This window comes from Anas acuta, chromosome 8 (assembly GCF_963932015.1).
Source record: "Anas acuta chromosome 8, bAnaAcu1.1, whole genome shotgun sequence".
Classification (NCBI taxonomy): domain Eukaryota; kingdom Metazoa; phylum Chordata; class Aves; order Anseriformes; family Anatidae; genus Anas; species Anas acuta.
The window spans coordinates 22,756-42,312 of NC_088986.1; the positions used below are offsets into that span (position 1 = coordinate 22,756).

General features: G+C 35.7%; 1 protein-coding gene across 2 annotated transcripts in view; it reads right to left on the reverse strand.

The window, feature by feature from the left end:
- Positions 1–19,557, reverse strand: part of MSH4 (mutS homolog 4) — a 37,687-nt gene that overhangs the window by 1,439 nt on the left and 16,691 nt on the right. The window contains exons 6-18 of one of the 2 annotated variants that reach the window (XM_068690887.1): positions 18,791–18,879; positions 16,684–16,856; positions 16,165–16,232; positions 11,243–11,317; positions 10,863–10,927; positions 10,222–10,391; positions 8,671–8,807; positions 8,130–8,233; positions 7,211–7,335; positions 5,172–5,396; positions 2,759–2,877; positions 2,099–2,227; positions 438–612 (exon numbers count right to left, since the gene is read on the reverse strand). In XM_068690887.1, the coding sequence (XP_068546988.1) occupies positions 438–612; positions 2,099–2,227; positions 2,759–2,877; positions 5,172–5,396; positions 7,211–7,335; positions 8,130–8,233; positions 8,671–8,807; positions 10,222–10,391; positions 10,863–10,927; positions 11,243–11,317; positions 16,165–16,232; positions 16,684–16,856; positions 18,791–18,879 (1,654 nt within the window). The remainder of the gene's footprint in view (positions 1–437; positions 613–2,098; positions 2,228–2,758; positions 2,878–5,171; positions 5,397–7,210; positions 7,336–8,129; positions 8,234–8,670; positions 8,808–10,221; positions 10,392–10,862; positions 10,928–11,242; positions 11,318–16,164; positions 16,233–16,683; positions 16,857–18,790; positions 18,880–19,557) is intronic. The other variant, XM_068690886.1, reaches the window with a different exon arrangement.

Below are 19,557 nucleotides of genomic sequence, written 5' to 3' on the forward strand. Positions count from 1 at the left end.
CGAGTATGACAATAAAGCAATACTGAGTTACTACAGGTCTCCTGTTCTCTAAGAACGCTGTCTAAACATACATGTTTTTTTTTGTTCTGAGTTAGGCCTGTAGCATCCAAAACGGACCTTGTATTGCCAAAGGTAAATAAATTTACAGCTGAAATACTGATAAAGAAGCAGTTTAGGTCTAGTTAATTCAAACCTGATTGGAATAATCTGGAGTCTTCAGTCACCACTGGCTTGCAATAATCATGTGTAGCTAGTTTCCTATTGATTAAATGTCACCTAAATCACAGATCCAACTACAGAATCTAGCATTTGAAAACATACGGATTTCCGTAACTCTTTAAAACATAGTTACACCTTATTGTCACTCATTCATTTATTGACTCACAATCCTTCAATTTGTCCAGTCTTCTATTAAGAGTCAAAGTGGAATCCATTACCATAGTTCTTTTCCTCTGTATATCCTTTAGAGAGCATGTAAGTGTACGCGATTTTCTCCTTCTTTATAGCACTGCTTCTCACATGTTGCACTTCAAAATGGTAATTTTCCACATTGGGATATAAAGCATCTATATGACACAGTTCCAGGAAATGTGTAGCAAACAATGTAAATGCCTAAATAAGAAGGGAAAAAAAAAAAAGAAAGTATTTATTTTTGAAACGATCCTTTAATAAATAAACCCCACCTAGAGTACTGTGCTCAGCTCAGGGGACCCCAGCACAAGAGAGACATGGACCTGTTAGAGTGAGCCCAGAGGAGGGCCACAAAGATGATCAAGGGGCTGGAGCATCTATCCTACAAAGACAGGCTGAGGGAGTTGGGCTTGTTGAGAATGGAGAAGAGAAGGCTCCAGGGAGACCTTATAGCAGCCTTTCAATCTTTCAATACTTAAAGGGGCCTACAGGAAAGCAGGAGAGGGACTCTGTCAGGGAGTACAGTGATAGGACAAGGAGTAATGGCTTTAAACTAAAACAGGGTAGCTTAAATTAGATATTCAGAAGAAATTCTCCCCTTAGAAGGCGGTGAGACACTGGAACAGGTCACCCGCAGAAACTGGGGATGCACCATTCCTGAAAGTGGTTAAGGCCAGGCTGGACAGGGCTTGGAGCAACCTGGTCTAGTGGGAGGTGTCCCTGCCCACAGCAGGGGGGTTGGAACTAGATGATCTTTAAGCTCCCTTCCAATCCAAACCATTCTATGATTCTACATTACAGTGAATAACAAAAATGATCTCTCAGATGTCCAGTTTTCCCTCCACAATTCTGAAAAGCCATCTTTAAATTACTAAAATAATAAACAAATGAAAAAAATAAGCCATGAGTTCTATCATTGGCAAGGATATCTTTTCCCATTCAGGATTCCCCCACTCCTTTCTCAATAGAAGGAAAAGAACATCAGAAGTAACACAAAATCCATGATGCTTTTAAAATCTGACTTGGGTTATTTTGAATGACTGTCAAATGGTTGCCTTAATATTTTCAGGGAATGCTATTCCAGCAGTACAAGCTACAGAAAATGTGTGTGTTTTTAGACCAAATCACAGAAGTACTCTGAATAAAACTCTGACAAGAAACTGAATCTATGCGTGTCAAAAAGCTGACAACAAACTGAGGTTGATTACAAAACTAGTAACAGAGGTTACTAGTAATAAAAGAAACTTCCAACCCATCTAAAATCATCTTCCACTTTTATAAACAAACCTCTAACCTCCGTAATCAACTCTTGAGTTGTATGGAAGATCCACTGGTAAGATAACAGACACGTAAAGAGGTTCAACTTTAATGTTCAAGCATACAAAGTTATACATATACTAACTAAGCAAAACTAAAGAGACTGGGTTAGCCTTTTTCTAGATAAGAAAGCAAGCTTCCAAGCAAGTTGTAAAGAGACGAGACCAGTGAACAGAAGTGCAGATTACATCAGCATTTTTTGTCTATCACCGTATCTCTTTGCATTCATTGGTTACAAAAAAATGTTTTATGTAGTCAAGAAATACCTAAAAAAAAATTAAGTACAGTTATGAGAGATTACTGATTTGCTTCCAGTATGATAAAATAATTACAAGGCTTAAACCTTTTTTTTTTTTTTTTTCAGAATTACCTTCAAATTCAACAGATATTCACAGGCAGCATAACAAATGCCAATACCTTCTTCAGCACTGGTACCTCTGCCAAGTTCATCAATTATGATGAGTGATTTGTCATTAGCGTTTTGTATGATGTATGTTATCTAGGAAAATATTAAATTTGTTATCATTCCTAGAAATGCATCTTTTTTAAAACTCTGCTACTAATAGGAATAGTTTGTATTATTCAGATAAAACTTAAATGTAAAAGGAACTCATCAGATCCTTTTTTTTTCACAGCTTTCAAATAGCTGTGAATTCTAAACAAGCAAAGATTTGTCCTACAGCACTCTTTCTTTTTTCCATTGACCATATCAGTTTTCCTCAAAATATCCCAAAAGTTTGGGAGAGAAAGCGAGAAGGCTTAGGCTTAGAAAAATAATTCTGTAAGGCTCAAGAAATAACAAGAAAACTTTGGAACTATTGTCCAAAGGAACATCGATTTTTACCCAAATTGGAGTATCTTTATTTAAGATATGCATGTTTTCTGTAGTTTATCATTTAGGTAAGAGATTAAAGATGAATTTTTGTACTGTTTCTAAAATACACTCTATCAGGAGAAATATACTAGTACAATTTCAATCAGATTAACAGTAAAAATGGGCCCTGGCCCCTGAATTAGCTATGTTTAATACCTCTTTCATTTCCTTCATGAATGTTGAGGCATTTGTTTCTATATCATCATCCATACCTATTCTGGTAAAAATTTGCTCTGCAATTCGAAAAGAACAATACTCTGCTGGGACGTAAGAACCTACAAAACAAGGTAAGAGTTTTCTCATATCAGCGTGACAAATGCCAGCTTGCCTGAATACATCAGTGTGTTACATTTAGTTCTTATGCACTGTAGAGAATGTATCTTGTTCTGCAAAGTTTTGTAGGATTATATTCTACCACTACTTCATAAGAAAAAATACTACAAAGATACCATAACTGAAGAATCTGATCAGCAAAACCTTAAGAAATCATATGCCTGAAGCTGTGTGTCAGTCTAAATGAATGCAAAAGTGCGAATGAACTGTAGAATTAATTTACATTTCTGCAGACATTGTGATACTAACCCCACGAAATCTTAGTTTGATAAACCAAGATTTATATTGCTTTACCAGACTTAGAGACTTACTAGTTTTATAGAATAGAAAAGAACAGGAAGCTTGCCAGAAGACTTTGCAGATTTTATTCATATTAAACTCATGTTTCTGAGAGTAATTCCTGAAGAACATGCTGTTTGAGATTACACCTATAAACACACACTGAACAAATTTTATTCTGCACTGTGAAGTAAATTCAATCTAGTAGTTAGGATCAGCCTATTAAGGTCTTTCTCCTGTGCTACTGGCCTTACCTTTCTTCACCTTCAAGGTAAGAATCACGAAAAAGTCCAAAGTACAGGGAGGAGGCTTTGATAGTGAGACTTTACAGGTATTTTACTTTCATAATTTTAGAGATAGAACTTTGCAATATTTATTACTTCTTTTATTTGAAGAAATAGTTTATCATTTATCTATTAATTCTGCTTGCCTGCAAGAATGTTTCCCCACATAACTGAGGTATCCTTGGGTTCATCTATTCTTCCTGGATGACTTAACACATACACAGCCTACTTCCAGGACATATGCTATTAATCTAGCATAAGGTGGCTAGACAGGGTTAGGATGCTCGAACAAATGAAAGCACGTAACTGTGCTCCTCCTAAAGACAAACCAGGCACAATTCCATATATAGGTGACCATGTAAGCTTCCACAAGCAGACACAAAACTCTGCAGTGCTCTCTGTCAGCAAAACAAGAGCTGGCAGGAACAAACAACAGAATGCCTTGAGTTGGAAGGGACCTTAAAGATCATCTAGTTCCAATCCCCCAGCCATGGGCAAGGATGCCACCCGCTCGATCAGTTTGCCTAGGGCCTCATCCAACCTGGTCTTTAACACCTCCAGGGATGGGGCATCCGTAACTTCTCTGGGCAACCTGTTCCAGTGTCTCACCACCCTCGGAAGGAAGAAGTTTACTCTTAACCTCTAATCTAAATCTCCCTTCTTTTAGTTTAAAATCATTCCCCCTTGTCCTGTCATCTGATTGAGCAAGAAGTTGCTCTTTTGTCCAGAAGAATCCAAAAAGTCCATCTTTTTTTAATAGTCCCCTTTAAGTACTGAAAAGCTGCAAAAAGGTCCACTTTGGAGCCTTCTCTTCTCTAGCCCCAGCTCTCTCAGCCTTTTTTCATAGGAAAGGGGTTCCAAGCCCTCTGGATCAACTTCGTAGACCTCCTCTGGACCTGTGCTAATAGATCAACATCCTTCTTGTGCCAGGGGCCCCAGACCTGGACGCAGTACTCCTGTTGGGGCCTCACAAGGGCCACCTAGATAGAAGGGGACAGTCCTCTCCCTCAACCTGCTGCCCACTCCTCTTTCGGCACAGCCCAGGATGCACACTTGGCCTTCTGGGCTGCAAGCACACACTGCTGGCTTATGTCAAGCTTTTCACCCAACAGAACTTCCAAGTCCTTCCCTGTAGGGCTGCTCTCACTGAGTTCTTCTCCCAGTCTGTAGTAATGTCTGAGATTGCTCAGACCCAGCTGCAGCACCATGAACTTAGACTTGTTGAACCTCATTAGGTTCACGTGGGCACACCAAGCTTTTGTCCAGGTCCCTTTGGATGGCATCCCTTCCTTACGTTGTATTGACTGTACCACTCGTCTTAGTGTCATCTGCAACCTTGCTGAGGGTGCACTCCCATTGTCTGTGTCATTGATAAAGATACTAAACAGTCAGTACCAGCCCAAGGATGGACCCCTGAGGTACGCCACTCATCACTGGCCTCCACCTGGACAGACACAGAACCACTGACCACTACTCTCTGGGTGCAACCTTCAAGCCAATTCCTTATTTACTGAATGGCCCACCCATCAAGAGAACTAAACATTATATTTTACTATTTAGATAGAATCTTATTCTTGAAACTGAAATATTAAGCTTCAAAAATAATTCTATTTTTAACAAGAAACCAATAAAAGTGGTGCAAAAGATTAGAAATATGGTGTAGTTTTACTCACCGATCTGGGCCATAATTTGACAGAGCGCAATCTGTTTTAGATAGGTTGATTTTCCACTCATATTTGGTCCTGTAATAATGAGAAAGTTGCTACCCTCTGTCAGGTATGTGTTGTTAGATACAGGTTTTTCCATAGCTATCTTTTCAAGAATGGGATGCCATCCCTGTTTGATCGCTAAAGTATCCGTAAATTCTGGACGAACTAAAAGAGAAAAAGGATATAAAGCTTTATAGAGTTAGTATGGAAACCTTTAAGTTACTAAACTAGTGTGTTCTGAAATAAATTCATTCTTACAGAAGTCAAACTCTGTGGTCCTGATTCCCTATTTTTTACTTTCCTGTAGTCAGCAAGACTAAGATAGAGCACTTGAAAGAATTACCAGCTATTTTCAGATATAGATTCTGATCGTCTTTCAAGCCTTCAAGATTTATTACAACAAAAAGAATCCCATAACTAACACTTTATTTCTAAATTAAGATAGAGTTTGTGTTGCATGGTAAGTAGTACAGAATTCCAGTAATAAAGAAAAATACAAACAGTGAAACTTCAAATGGAGAATGTGGAACCCAGTTTCATTTTTATATCTACTATATAGCAGTATAAAAATAAATTATAAAAATGAACATAAAAAATACAGGGAAGTCATGAACTCTACCTGTTACTAATACATATATACTATTAGATAATCATAGGAAACAAGGAAGTTGCCTTTAATTTTTGTTCATATAGTATATTGATAATCCATGTATATACCATGCCCATGTAGATCCATTTGATACTGGGACTATCTGTATGTATTTCTGTCCAAACAGTCTTTTTCGCAACCTATTAATTTCTCATGTCTCCTCTCCGTCTACTTCTATGGCAGTACTGCAGGCTAACAAGGAAGTATTGTTAAAATAGCTTATCTGTTTAAATGGAACAACCTTCAAGGAAGAAATGCCAAAGCAGGTTTTCAAGTGTCAGCGTTGAGGAACTCAACTACCATGTGTGGCTTTTAGCCATTTAATGATTTAGAAGAGAGAGAGTCAAGTGGCACAGGAGATTGAAAGCTACAAATGACAGTCTGTTTCTCTGGGCAGATATGCATTCAAGCCTGGCAGTGCAAACTGCAGGTACAGATTTACAGGAGAAGCAAAGCAGCTTTATACATGTATTCATTATTAACTGCTGAAGTTCAGTTGTGCTCTGATTCCTTTGGTGTGAAAAAGGCTATAATGACTCAAGTGTACCAGTTACTGAATGGAATCATCTGCACATAAAGAATCACTGCGATACTGCAAAGTAAACAAATTCTGCTCCTGTACCGGAAATTTCAGAGCAGCATCAGTAATGATGAGCTAATACACTTACTGAGATGGCTTTCCAGACCTGATGTGATTTAGCATCTACACAGCATTGTACTCTAGATAACTACCTCAGGTTTGGATTGGTTGTACAGATAGGTATCTCAGGTCAGCACTAATTGAAGACCATGAGTTCATTTGTACATTGCAAAAACGGGGTGGGAAGCAGAATGACACAGTGATGCAATATGACCAAACTTTTGACCCAAGAGGTGAATAATATGCAAGTAAGCACACAATCTTGGATTCCTTAGAAGACTCCCCAAAAATATGTAAAAGTGTTACAAAAGTTGAAGCAAATAAAGAAGTTAACCCCCTATTTTGTCTAAAGGTATAAGAAGGCTGACCTCGTTAATATAATCTTGTGTCCTTTTGGAACAGAAGGGTCAACTCAGCACATTCACAGACGACATACTTTTGAAAAGAATACACTTAAACTGGCTAATTTGAAAAGACTGGCTATGAAGGCTTACAGCATCTAAATGGCAGAATGCATTTCCAGTGGATGGAAATAGGAAGAGTATCAGCACAAAACTGGCAAGGATAGACCAAGATACTTAGAGCCTACTGAGTCCTATATAAATAGAGTAAGTGACATGGGCCTAGCAATTGGAGAACCAGACAAACAACATGGACATCCTGCAGCAGGGGAGTCTTTAATTAGCCTATGACAGAATCAAACAAGAAACTTACCATAGTCGGAAACAGTGCAGACATGGGCAAATGAAAGCAGCATGTCCAGCATTGACACAATATCAGACAGCTTGTATAGGCAATGAATATGTTCATAGATCTCGTTCAGTAGCTTACACACGATTCTAAAATAAGACACTGATTTAGCTGTTGTACAGTACCTAGTGTCACTTTATACACCTTATGGAAATAAAGCAACAGTTGATAATGTTCATACTCCATATGTTAGGATGTGAGGTTATCAAATGCAGGCAAATATGTGAATTTCTTTGAAGTATATTAAGATCTTATACAATAACATCAGATTAACTACTGCTATCAGACACAAGACACATAGCTCAAATACCAACAGCTTGTAAGAAAGCTTCATGAAGAATTAACTAAAAATATAGCCGTAGAGTCAAGTATATTCTATTAACATCTCAAGTATGACTCTAATTCCCTTATGCCTTCATGCAAACAAACGTGGTTTCTAAAAAGAATTTTCATAAACTTCATGTGAAATGTTACATCTAGTAAGTCTTTTGAAACAACAGAGCAACACAGCGTGCAGCAAGGACAAAAATACAGATATAGGTAATTCTACTGTAAATACAACAGTGAGTAAAATTAATGATTCACCATTAAAAAATTAATACATTTACTGTGCCATTTTATGCAGATAATTCATCCATAAAAGTAATTACAAAGGTTACATTTCTAAATAAATGCATATGTATTTGTAATCATCTTAATACAATTAACACCATGTTCCTTCCTTTCTCTCAGGTACTACACTTGATCAGTGTCACTTTGGATTATTTCTGTAAGTAACCATAATTTAACAAAAAGGTAGCATTAAGAAAACATGTAATTAGCTGTTAATGGGATAAAATAAATGCTGTTAGCACAAAAATTTACTAATTTTAAATGGTCTTACAAGTATGTCATGTGATATATTTCTCTCAGGGACTCCTGACATCTCTCATTCATTTTTATTAAGTCTGCTGAAGTGAAGCTATATGTGTTTTTCATTTTAGTGATCTGTGGGGAATTCAAACCAACAGTAAGAACTTGCCACATAATCAGAAGCCAAAAACATTTTCTAAAAAGCAAACTGGGAAAAATATGGGGGAAAAAAAGGGGGGAAAAAAATAACGCCTTGTTTCGTTTCATAGAAGCCTACTTAGGAAAAAAATCCTCGCAAAAGAATGCAGTTTTCAGCAAGATACAAAACTTTGTAATTGCAAACAAGATAACTGCATGTAATTGCATATTTCTTACTATATTAAGTATAGCTGAAAATAGCATGGTTATAAAAAATGTATCAATTACACCTTCATTTATTTCTAGGTATATTCACTTAAATTATTTTAATTATTTAAATTACTGTACAATACGTGTTGTGTTAGTGTATTATACATTTTATATAAGTTACTCATTCAAAACTATTTTGAAGAAAACACTTCTAGTGCAGATACCTTTGTAAATTCTGAAGGAAGTTGGCCACTGGGCAGTGTTGAACAATCAGCATTCATCTGGATAAAAAATCCACGAGCAGAACTGAAACTTGTTTTCATTGGTAGGTTGTACTTTTCTGCAAGTTGTGTTATCATACCTACGTATCACAAATAAAGATTTGAACCAAATTACATACACGCATGCATACACACTTATATGCACAAACTGTGGAAGTGATTTACACAGGTCGAACATGTCAGGTAAGTAACATGACTAAAGGCCTTAAAAATGGATCTACAGGATCTAATTACCGTATTAATGTAAAAAAAAAAATTGTCTGCATAAATGGATTGGAAAAAAAACAAACGTGGGGAATCAGATTTATTTGCGTGTTCTTTAAATGACTCTAAGCAGTCTGTCACCCCTCACTAATAATCCCACCCTTAAATCAATCTTTTTTCTAGCTGAATTGAGGAAACTGTTACATGATTGAATAAGATGTACTACAAAGTTATGGGACTTCTGAACAATGCAAATAGTGGCATTCCTTTGAGAAGAAAGGCTGGATTTATTTAGTGTGTTTCCTGATGCTTGTTGCTCTAAGCTTGTTCACTTTTGTGTTCCAAGCACCCATGCTGTAGACCAACAAAGTTATAAGCCATTCTGGATATTTCAGTCTTGGAGTTGCTTAGAATATAATGTGGTAAAGAACAAAAGAGAGAAAAACTCCTTCTCCAAGCACACAGATTACAGTAAAAACAGGCAAGGGGAACACAGATGTCGACACACTCTTTAGTCCTAGCAGCTACCAAATTTTGGAAAGTTTAGGAAAGAAAAAGCAGTAACATCTGTATTTTTCACCATGTACTATATAGAATATAATCCTGGAAGGAAACAGGAGGTTCACAACATATTATGGATGCTAAAGTTTCTGATACTTTGTATTTTTTCTAATTATACAGAAAACTAAAAAGCTGGTCCTCTAGCTAGGAATAAAACTAAAACTTTTTTTGACTAAAATTTTGAACTAAAAAAAAAAATAAATCCATTCCAGGGGATATTTTTTCATCTATTTTAAATTAAGGATAAACACAAACGTTAATAAAGCACAGTAATAAATAATATGCTAAAATTTCTTCAATTTGTACTTTCCAACTCCTAATAAGTTCGCTAGAATAGCCCACAGATAGGTCAAAGCTGGTCAAAATATAAAGAAGAAAGTACTGAGGTATTTTAGGTTAATAAAAATAATTTGATTTTTTATACAGAATTGTTTTAGTTGGAATAATTATTATACTTTAACTTGTCTGTATTTTTAGAGAATAAAGAGGAGAAAATAAAGGAATCAGAATTGTTCACCCTCATTTAAATGAAATTGAGTTTTTACCTACAAACGGAGAATCTGAATGTACGTATCTAAAGTCTTTAGTTACTCATCAATGATGACCAGTTTATAACAATACTAAATACATTTTCTGCATAAGGTCATAAAACACGATTATGTGGCTTCTGTATGCCAGATACAACGTTTTTTGAATTGCAAGTAAATAAAAGTTTTGGTTTGGAAATACCTGCTATGTCATCAACAATTTCTGTGTATGTTCTACGAGCTATGTCAAGGAATTCATTGATGTTTGGCTTAACAGCATAGCATTTTTGTGTCCTCATACTCAGGCATCCTTTTGTGTACCTTGTATCATCATTAATTACAGTTGTAATCTTTTCAAGTATAATTCCAAACCTGCAATATTAGTAGTGTTACTTATTAGCAATGTAATATTTTAGTTTTTATTTGCATAATCAATCTGAAATTAAAAATAACTAAAGCAAATTTTCTACTGTTGAAAACAAACACTAAATTTCATGGGTATTTCCACCTCAGAATGAAGTACAAATATACCCAAGTCTGATTGATAACAGAATTCAAATCTTCGGGAGATATAAATTCTCAATTATAGAAGCAACATTTTTTTTTGCATTAGTATAAGGACTGCAGGGAACTACTACTTTTGTCTTTTCATAGTAATTTCTAACAGAGTATAGCTCATCAGTAACTGCAGTATCACTGGTTAGTTTTCCATTTTGCTTTTTTCTCCTGCATTTGTTTGTTGAAAAAAAAAAGTTTTTAAGTTGATGTCAGCTTTTAGTCAAAACAATAGAGCTATGCCTGTAACTAGAAATAAGCAAAGATAAAAAATTATCATCATAATACCTTCTATCTTCAAGAGAACTGTAATATGCCTTTAGCAGTGGTGTGTTACAGCTTCTTAAAGCAGCCTGTACAATGTGAACACAAACAGTTAATTCTTTTCATAGCACTTTTAAAGGGTGGACAGCGGTTGGATAAACAGCTTACAGAACCTGAGCAGGTAAATCTATGCTATAAAATCATATTCAGGTAACAACAGGAATCTATTTGTTAGTAGTATTGAGCTCGAGTACTTTCTTTCAGTTGGCTTAAGAGTTGACAGACTACATTGGCAGTACTGTGTTCTGCAAGATATAAAGTAAATCTAACCAGTGTAACATGTATAAAGAAGGGCAAACTGGTTTGTACATTACACAGAAAAAGAAATTACAGACAGAGCTTACTTTTAGGGGCTCCACAAGTTCTAGAGTATGCTTCAGGTAAATTAAGTTAGTTATTTTTGATTCAGCAGTTTTAACCTGTTAAATATTTTACAAATATTAGAGGTTTGTATGTCTGTTTAAAGAAAATACTTAAGATAAAGCAAAATTCACATTGTGACTATTAACAAGTTTGTATTTTTAATCTCCAAGTAACATTGCTAAAATACTTTATAAGGTCATTTTGTCAGCTTGGTGTATAACTGCATAAAAAACATTTACAGAATTTTTACACTGCCTGCTATTGTAAATTGCCCAGCAGTAACTGATATTTTTCTTACATCTCCACTGATAATGATCAACTCTGAGAACATTTCACTAACCCAAGCTGCAAAGGCTTCTTTGAATCTCCTACATCATAAGTACAGACTCTTTCAAAGCCACTACGTGCATAATTAAGAAGCATGGTCCTTTTCATCAATGTTAAAAAAAACATATAACCCAATTTGCTTGCCATAGTTTTGGTTGACATATTTCACACAGAATTGTAGGGGTTGGAAGGGACCTCAAAAGGTCATCGGGTCCAACACCCCTGCCAAAGCAGGTTCCCTAGAGCAGGTTGCCCAGGTGGGCATCCAGACGGGCCTTGAGTATCTCCAGAGAAGGAGACTCAACAACCTCCCTGGGCTGCCTGTTCCAATGCTCTGTCACTCTCACCGTGAAGAAGTTCTTTTGCATGTTGGTGCAGAATTTCCTGTGCTCCATTTTTTGGCCATTGCCCCTTGTCCTATGCCCACAAACCACTGAAAAGAGGTTGGCCAAATCCCACTGTCTCCCATACTCGAGATACGTTGATAAGATCCCCTCTCAGTCTTCTCAAGGCTGAACAGACCCAAGTCTCTCAGTCTTTCCTCAGAGAGAAGATGCTCCAAGGCCCTGTATCATCTTTGTTGCCCTCCATTGGACATTTAAATCCTTATGCATAATCAAAAAAATAAATCAATGAATATTAAGTATTTTTGCTTGCAGAAAGTACTGCTCGAGATTTTTTTCCCTACATATATATTCTACCCTATTTTGTATGTCCCGTTAACACATCTGGAAAATAATTTTGCTGTTGTCATTATCACATAGCATATGTACTGCATTGTATGCTCTTGTACTTTCAGATAAGAGACTTAAAGGAAATTATAATCCTGCTATTTTATGAAAGGGAATAAAAAAGTGTATACGCACATATATACATTGTGTACGTGTATTCTACATGTATGTTATATACACACATGCATGAAAAAAATCTTACACCCATTCAGAAACTTTTAGGGTAATAGAGACAAGGGGGAAGGAATCTCATACACACACAGTTTAACTTGAATAGCTACCTGAATAACAGCAGTTACCTTGACAATAACATTTTTCCTTCATCTGAATGCGTACTTGCTTATTCCCCTATTGTTACTGTTAAACAGTATGTGAAACTGCATACAAAAGCTGAGGAGCCATGCATTTTTATGTATTTCATCCTATCAATATGAGAAGATAGTGCTTTGAAAAGAAGAAAAAAAAAAAAGCATCTCTTCGCCAGAGAGGAATTTTAGAAACTGATAAGCACATTGTTTGGTTCCAAAGTAAATACAGTGTCAGTTTTTAGCATGAATCTCTGAGTAAGGCTCTCATTACAATTTTGTCACATCTGAGTATAATATAAACTTTACTCCTGTGGTAGGGAGCATATCCTGCTTTATCTTACCTTCTATACAAACTAGTTTTACATGGAAGATAGAAGAAGATTAAACAATGTTAATGTACTAACGGAGGAATCGTAATCCACGGAACACATGGGGTCTAAGTCCCATGACAAAATTTGACATCAAAAGGAGATGGATGGTCATACATGAAAAGCCAGTATATCAAAATGAAATGTATCTTTACCAAAAGAGTTCTTACAGGAACTTTAATAGAACCAGCCTTAAAAGCGTGGCTTTATACATGGTACACTTCAGCATCAAAGGCAGGAAATGAATATAATCATCACAACTAACTCTCCTATATAATATTCTCTCTAATTCAATATTAGTGACTGAAGTGCAAGCCTATCTTTTACAGTCTCACATTATTTTTTGAACATCATACTCTGGTAAGTAAAACACAAAGATTCAGAGAAGCACTTGTCTTTTTTTTTTTTTTTTTTTTTTGCCACTAGGGATTTATGTCCTATCGATCTAAGTGCTATGGCAGTATATCAGCCCTAGTTTAACTTTATTTCCTGGAAATTCACCAAAACCAAAAATACTGCTTATCTTCACCCTGAGACAGAAGGAACTAATCTCTCATGGGCCTGAAACTTCAGCAGGCATAACATCTACTGAATTTGTTCTTCAGACGGGTGATCAGGTAATCCAGAGAAAGCAGTCCTCACTTCTACCAGAAGCTGGATGTTGATCCGATTTCCATGGATCTGTGATTGAGACTAAACATTCTTTTAAGGAAATTTGCCTTCCCCCCCTCCTCAGGTAGCACATTTCAGCAAGATTGTCAATGGATGGTCCTTCTTAGAATGAGAGAATGCTCATGCTGAACACACTACTCACATTTCTAATGACTGAAACTGTAGGTTTCTCAGATAAGCACTTCACCTGTTGACTGGTGGAGCATCTGTGATGGAAATTTTTATAGAGAGTGGGAGTGGAACATACTGAATTGGTTAATTTACCATTTCATAAAAGCAACTGAGCTAGCTCTTGATTGAATGTGCCTGCTGGATGAATAGTAAGCTCTGCTATACTGGAGCCAGTCAAGACTGAAAACATCACACTTAAAAGTTTTGTGTACGTGGTCCTACATAAACATAAATGCATTCAGTCTGACAGTTGTAGCCATATAGCTGATTCTGCGTTCAAGTTACAGATTTCCACAAGGAAAGCTGTGAGCAATACATTTTCTCTTTTTGGAATATGTCATTAAAAAGACTTACCTGCATTTACTACAGTCCTGCTGAAGTCTTTAGCTGGCATTAGACAAGTCATTTATCTAAGTAGGTAAGGCAGTATGTGAAAAGAAACTGAGAGGTAAAAAAAACCATAAGGCTCCATGATGCTTGCATACTGGCATAAACACAGGCAAGTATAAACCTCAACAGCACAGACAGAAATCTCCTACTTAAGTGCAACAGGCCAACGTAACTTACAATGGTAGGATCACAATATGCTTAGCAGACAGAAGTGGAAATTCAGTTATCTCAAGCCCACTGTAGTTGACTGTTGTGTCTGGCCTTAACCAAGAGCTACATGTAAGCCATATGTATCTATCCTACTTTGATGATTCTACTGCATGTGGTAACATATGGATTGATAGAGGTGAGATCTGATGAAAAAAAATACATTTCACTGAAAAATGCCAATACTTGCTAGGAAAACACTTATAACCCTGCTTCAGTAATTTTTGTTTATGAAGTAGTTAAGAACAGGAGCTGACCCAAGTCTGAAAAAGTCTGAAAAAGACACACTGGCATACTGAAGGTAAAGAAACCTTACTGCAGTTAACCACAACAGTCTCCTAGTTAAAAACATTACAGCATGACCTTCAAGGTGGAAGATTAAATCTGTCTCAAGCTCCTAAAAGACTTAAAAGGGGAAATCGAATCGGAAGGTATATTCATTAATTCTCCCAGTGGTGATTTGTGATGGAAGCCTTCTGTGAGTTAAGTTCTTTAATGTACTCTAATGGATACAGCACGCATAAAGAACTCACACAGACTGAAACATGCCTACCATTGTCAAGTGGATAAGGGATAAGGTACCTTCCCTCTGAAGTCTTAACGTAATCAAAGCATTGCTCTTCTTTCAATTAAACACTGTTGCTGTAAGCATTTATGGCTTTGTTGCCTTGTTATTCTGTTACAAATAAATGCTTTTATCTGCATCTCATTTTAGTCTCCCTTGTGCAATGTGTGAACTGTGGCAACACGTAAGAGCAGAGTATTCCTTGAATCTATAAGCCAGGAAACTGAGAAAACTGCGTACTCAGTTCTCCAAAACATTTATTATGCCTTGTTAACAGAAAAGCATAGGTCAAGCTGAGAACCGGAGGCAGAAAGAACTTCAAGACACTATTTGTAACCTGGGTATCTCTCTTTATGTCTGAGCCGTAAGGTTCTCTGCATATTAGAGAAGTCAGTTCAAAGGAAACTTCTTTTTTGGTACTGCTGTACAACTGAACATGCTACTTTCTGTCAGCTGGTTGCTGTTCAAAGGAAAACACTGAACTCCACAGTGAAAAAGCTGTGCTTAACTCATACAACATCTGTAGCTTGGAAACTAACAGGTAAGTCTGGCTTTATAGATTTACACAATTCATTTATTAACTGAATGCAGATTTACATTTGTCTGTATCTCTGTATTATAAGCACAGTTGAGCAAAGTCAAAGTGCTTCTCAAGAATCTTTTTCAAGTTTTTTTTTTTAGGTTATAAGTAGTAATTTCTATTGAGTTATATTACATGAAAACTCACTATTTTTTGAATTTCCTGTAAGAAAAATGCATTGTTTTCTTTAGGCTATCAAAAACTGTATTAACCTCCAAAAATAAAAGACCGTATTTCCGCTATACAGTTTTTTCTTTCATGCTGATGTGAAAATTCCTTCTTATCTTAGCACTATTAGGTAGTATGTACATTTATGAAGAATAAATGTGGGGAGTGATGAATGATTGAAAACTTCTGAAGTTTAATTTGCATGAAGTAAGATGAAACATTGCAGCAAACCTGAATTTTCCTAACATTCTCCTTTGAGAACCTTCAACTGCTATAAAATAAGATACAATCTAAATCTATGTTAACATTAGTCGATTTTTAAGGTGCAGCCTTTTTTCATATCTATATATATCACATTTGTATATTGCATGTTATATCCAGATAACTGATCATCTAACATATATTTTGAAACATACTGTATCCTGCTTTGGAATTTGTACCAAAGCTGAAAGCAGTTGTTCTGTATCCAGAAATTTTGAGATAACTGCAAAACAAAAGTAAACAGATCAGAAACTTAAATGTCATTGTAATAAGATCATATTAAAAATCTGTTTCTTTAAAAAATGCAAGTAACTGCTTAGTAATATTTACACTAATGTTTTCCTTTTGTCCTATTTTCATAAATTATTTACCAAAAGAAAAAAAAAAATTAGCTAAATTATTTTGTCATAACTACACTTACCACACCTCACTGGCTTACTGACTTTTATGCACTTTATCAGATAAGTTCACATTTCTTAGAAAAATAGTCAAGAAAAATGTCAGTGTATTTCAATAAATATAACTTAAAAAAAAAAGTCCATTATAAAAATATTACCTCACAAACCAGAATAATATACTTTTCAAACAGATTAAGTCATATCATATACTTTCACAGATTAGAAAAAGTATTTTAAAAGAAAAATATTGTTATGTATTAAAAAATAAACTACTACCTGCTTGAAGACCAAAAAACAGCTCCTCATCCTGGAGTAATTCCTGAACACAATCCAGTCTTGTGTTAATTGTTTCCACATCAACTAGTGGCTCCAGGATATTGGATCTGAGTCTTCGACTTCCACCTGGAGTTTTAGTATAATTTAGGACACCAAAAAGTGTGTGACCATTCCTTTCGAAACAAAATACATGAGAATAATACACTCACAAAAGTAAAGATGGTAAACATCAAATGACATTTCTAGTTAAAAGTATCCTACAAATTTGAGGCTTAGTTTTGGGGTACTTAGCGCCTCCCTACTCACTATGTTTATTTTATGAACAACAGCAGATCAGGAATTAAGATGGAATATAATATAACATTAGCCATCATTACATCATTTCCCAAAGCACAAAAATACATTTGTATACAGTATTTCTTAATTTTTTTGTAGTAGTATACCATTACTACTTCAGTTCACACTTTTCCTCTCAATGGAACTACTTGAATTTAGGACAAAACAAAACCTCCAAAAGGAGAATATTACCAGAGATAAGATGATTTTCGTTAAAATACATATATGAGAATGATTAAATATACTTAGAGGTATAAGAGTTAAAAAAGACACGATTTTGTTTTCTTTTAAAAGTAACTGACTTCCAGTCAATATAGGAGCCAAATAACATGCTTAAATTTTATAAAAGTTATTTTCAAGTTCTTGACTTCTACATGCTACACATCCAACTCATGACGAAACTTGAATGAATTCAAAGAGGAGCTCCACATTTGGGATACTATCAACATTACATACTTTTAAACAATTATAATTCTGAGGACTCATTTCCCTATATGATACAAATAATGAGATAAGCCCCTACTGAATTAACATTGGCATAAGAACTTGATTTAGGTCTTTCCGGTGTGTGTCTTTACTAGTAACTTTTACCTGTTAATATCTCATACAATGATGTCTAACTTCAGGCATTAATATCTGATACAATGATATCTAACCTCAGGCTTTAGAAGTAAGATCTGTGTAACGAAAATAGTTGCCCATGGCCCAATTCAAACTTGCCAGTGGATCAGCAAAAATGGCTGCAAAAATACTGCTAAAGAAAGAGTAGCCGACAGCAGTTTACTGCTGCTCAGTTCCTCCTTGGGCTTTCTTTGTCTCAAAACCACCTGTGGACTTAGGAGCTGCTTTCAGAGAATACTGCTCTAAGGTACCCATCTCAGAGCAGCTGGCTCCTGCAATTACAAATGAAGTAACCGAGCAGAAAAAGAGGGGATGAGTGATGAAAAGAAAGAAACTTTACCTCCCATTTCTTCTCAACAATACAACCACCAGTGTAATTTGTGATCCCCACAAGAAGGGGAAAAAAAAGGAGCAGCAGCAGTAGAGCAAGGACAACATCTCTTCAAGTGGAAAGCTCTTATGAGTGACACCTGTAGAGCGAGAAATCTCCAGGCTCCCCTTTTTCTGTCAGGGTGGTAACTAAACAGAAGTGGATCCCTTGACAGGCTACAATGTGCAATTTGAGTTTTTCCTCTTTCTGACTAGAAGTGTAACAGTATGGAGAAGGGAAGCCTTGCAGCTTCTTCTGACTAACACAAGTAACTGCCAGCAAAGTAAAGTGCTATAAATATGGTTCTCATTGTGGAAGAACTACTGCACAACCAAGTGCGCACATGTACCACACATGTCCACCATTATAGAACTTACTCCGTTTGCCTCTATTCCTTATAGCTAAAGGAAAACAAATCAACCTTTCCAGTCTAGGTTATTTGCCTTGTGTAAAATGAGTAAAATCTAGACATTTTAATCCAACATATTCAACTTATTGCAGAAATGATGCTTTTACATTGCTACAATCTGTGATTTGCATCAACATCACTTATAATTCTGAATAAAATATAGACTTTGATGTAAGGATCCAACAGAGAAAATACCTTCTCCTCCAATTCACTTGTAGAATTGTCTGTGCTGTATGTTCTTAAAAACTCTGAATGGTAAGTTCTGTCATAAAGAAATAAATGTAATGGATAGCTCTTTGACAGACACATCAAGGACATCTGGTGAAATACAACGTTATAAAATTGTAATTTGAAAACTTAAATATTCTTACCGAGAATCTCTATTATTAGTTACTAGTTCAAGATTTTGAGCTGATGATGAATCTATCATAGCTGTTTTCTCACTCCCTTGGAAATGCACCTTGAGTGATTTAGGAGCATAAACAGAATTTTGAATAAACTCAACATATTTTAGCAAAGCTGCAGCAGCTGCAAGACAGTAGTACCTTGGAAAGAAATAATCTTTAATGAATTTTGAATAGTACTATTTAACCAGCAGAAAAAAGAAAACAAAACAAGTTGTGCACTATAGAAATCACATTTACACTTCTGCTGTTTTACAACTACTGGCATTGCGAGCACTGAAAAAGCAATATATTTTAAGTTTGTACTTATCCATATAAAGTGCACATACAAGCATGTAAATCAAGTATTCATGAATGTTTGAGTCACTGTACACTTAATAATCCATATTATATAACTAGCATTGTGCACATACATAGTTTAGCGGTTACACATGACTTCAAATGAAGACTCAGGACAAAGTATCATTACTGAAAATGGCTGCTACAAGGAAAATACTTGCTGAGGTCAAAAAGAAATGCAATCATAGCTGTTAAGGTGTATCGTTAAGGACAGAGTGAAAAGGGAAAAGCAGAAGGTTGTGAAAGCTCAAAGAAGTCTTTTTATTTAAGTTTCTGGATACATCAGAAATACTGGAAGGTAAAATAAAAAAACTCTTAATACCTTCTAACTTTCAAGAATGCAACAAGCTACAGATTTGTAAAAAGCTGTTAAAAACTTATCTGGACACTGTGTT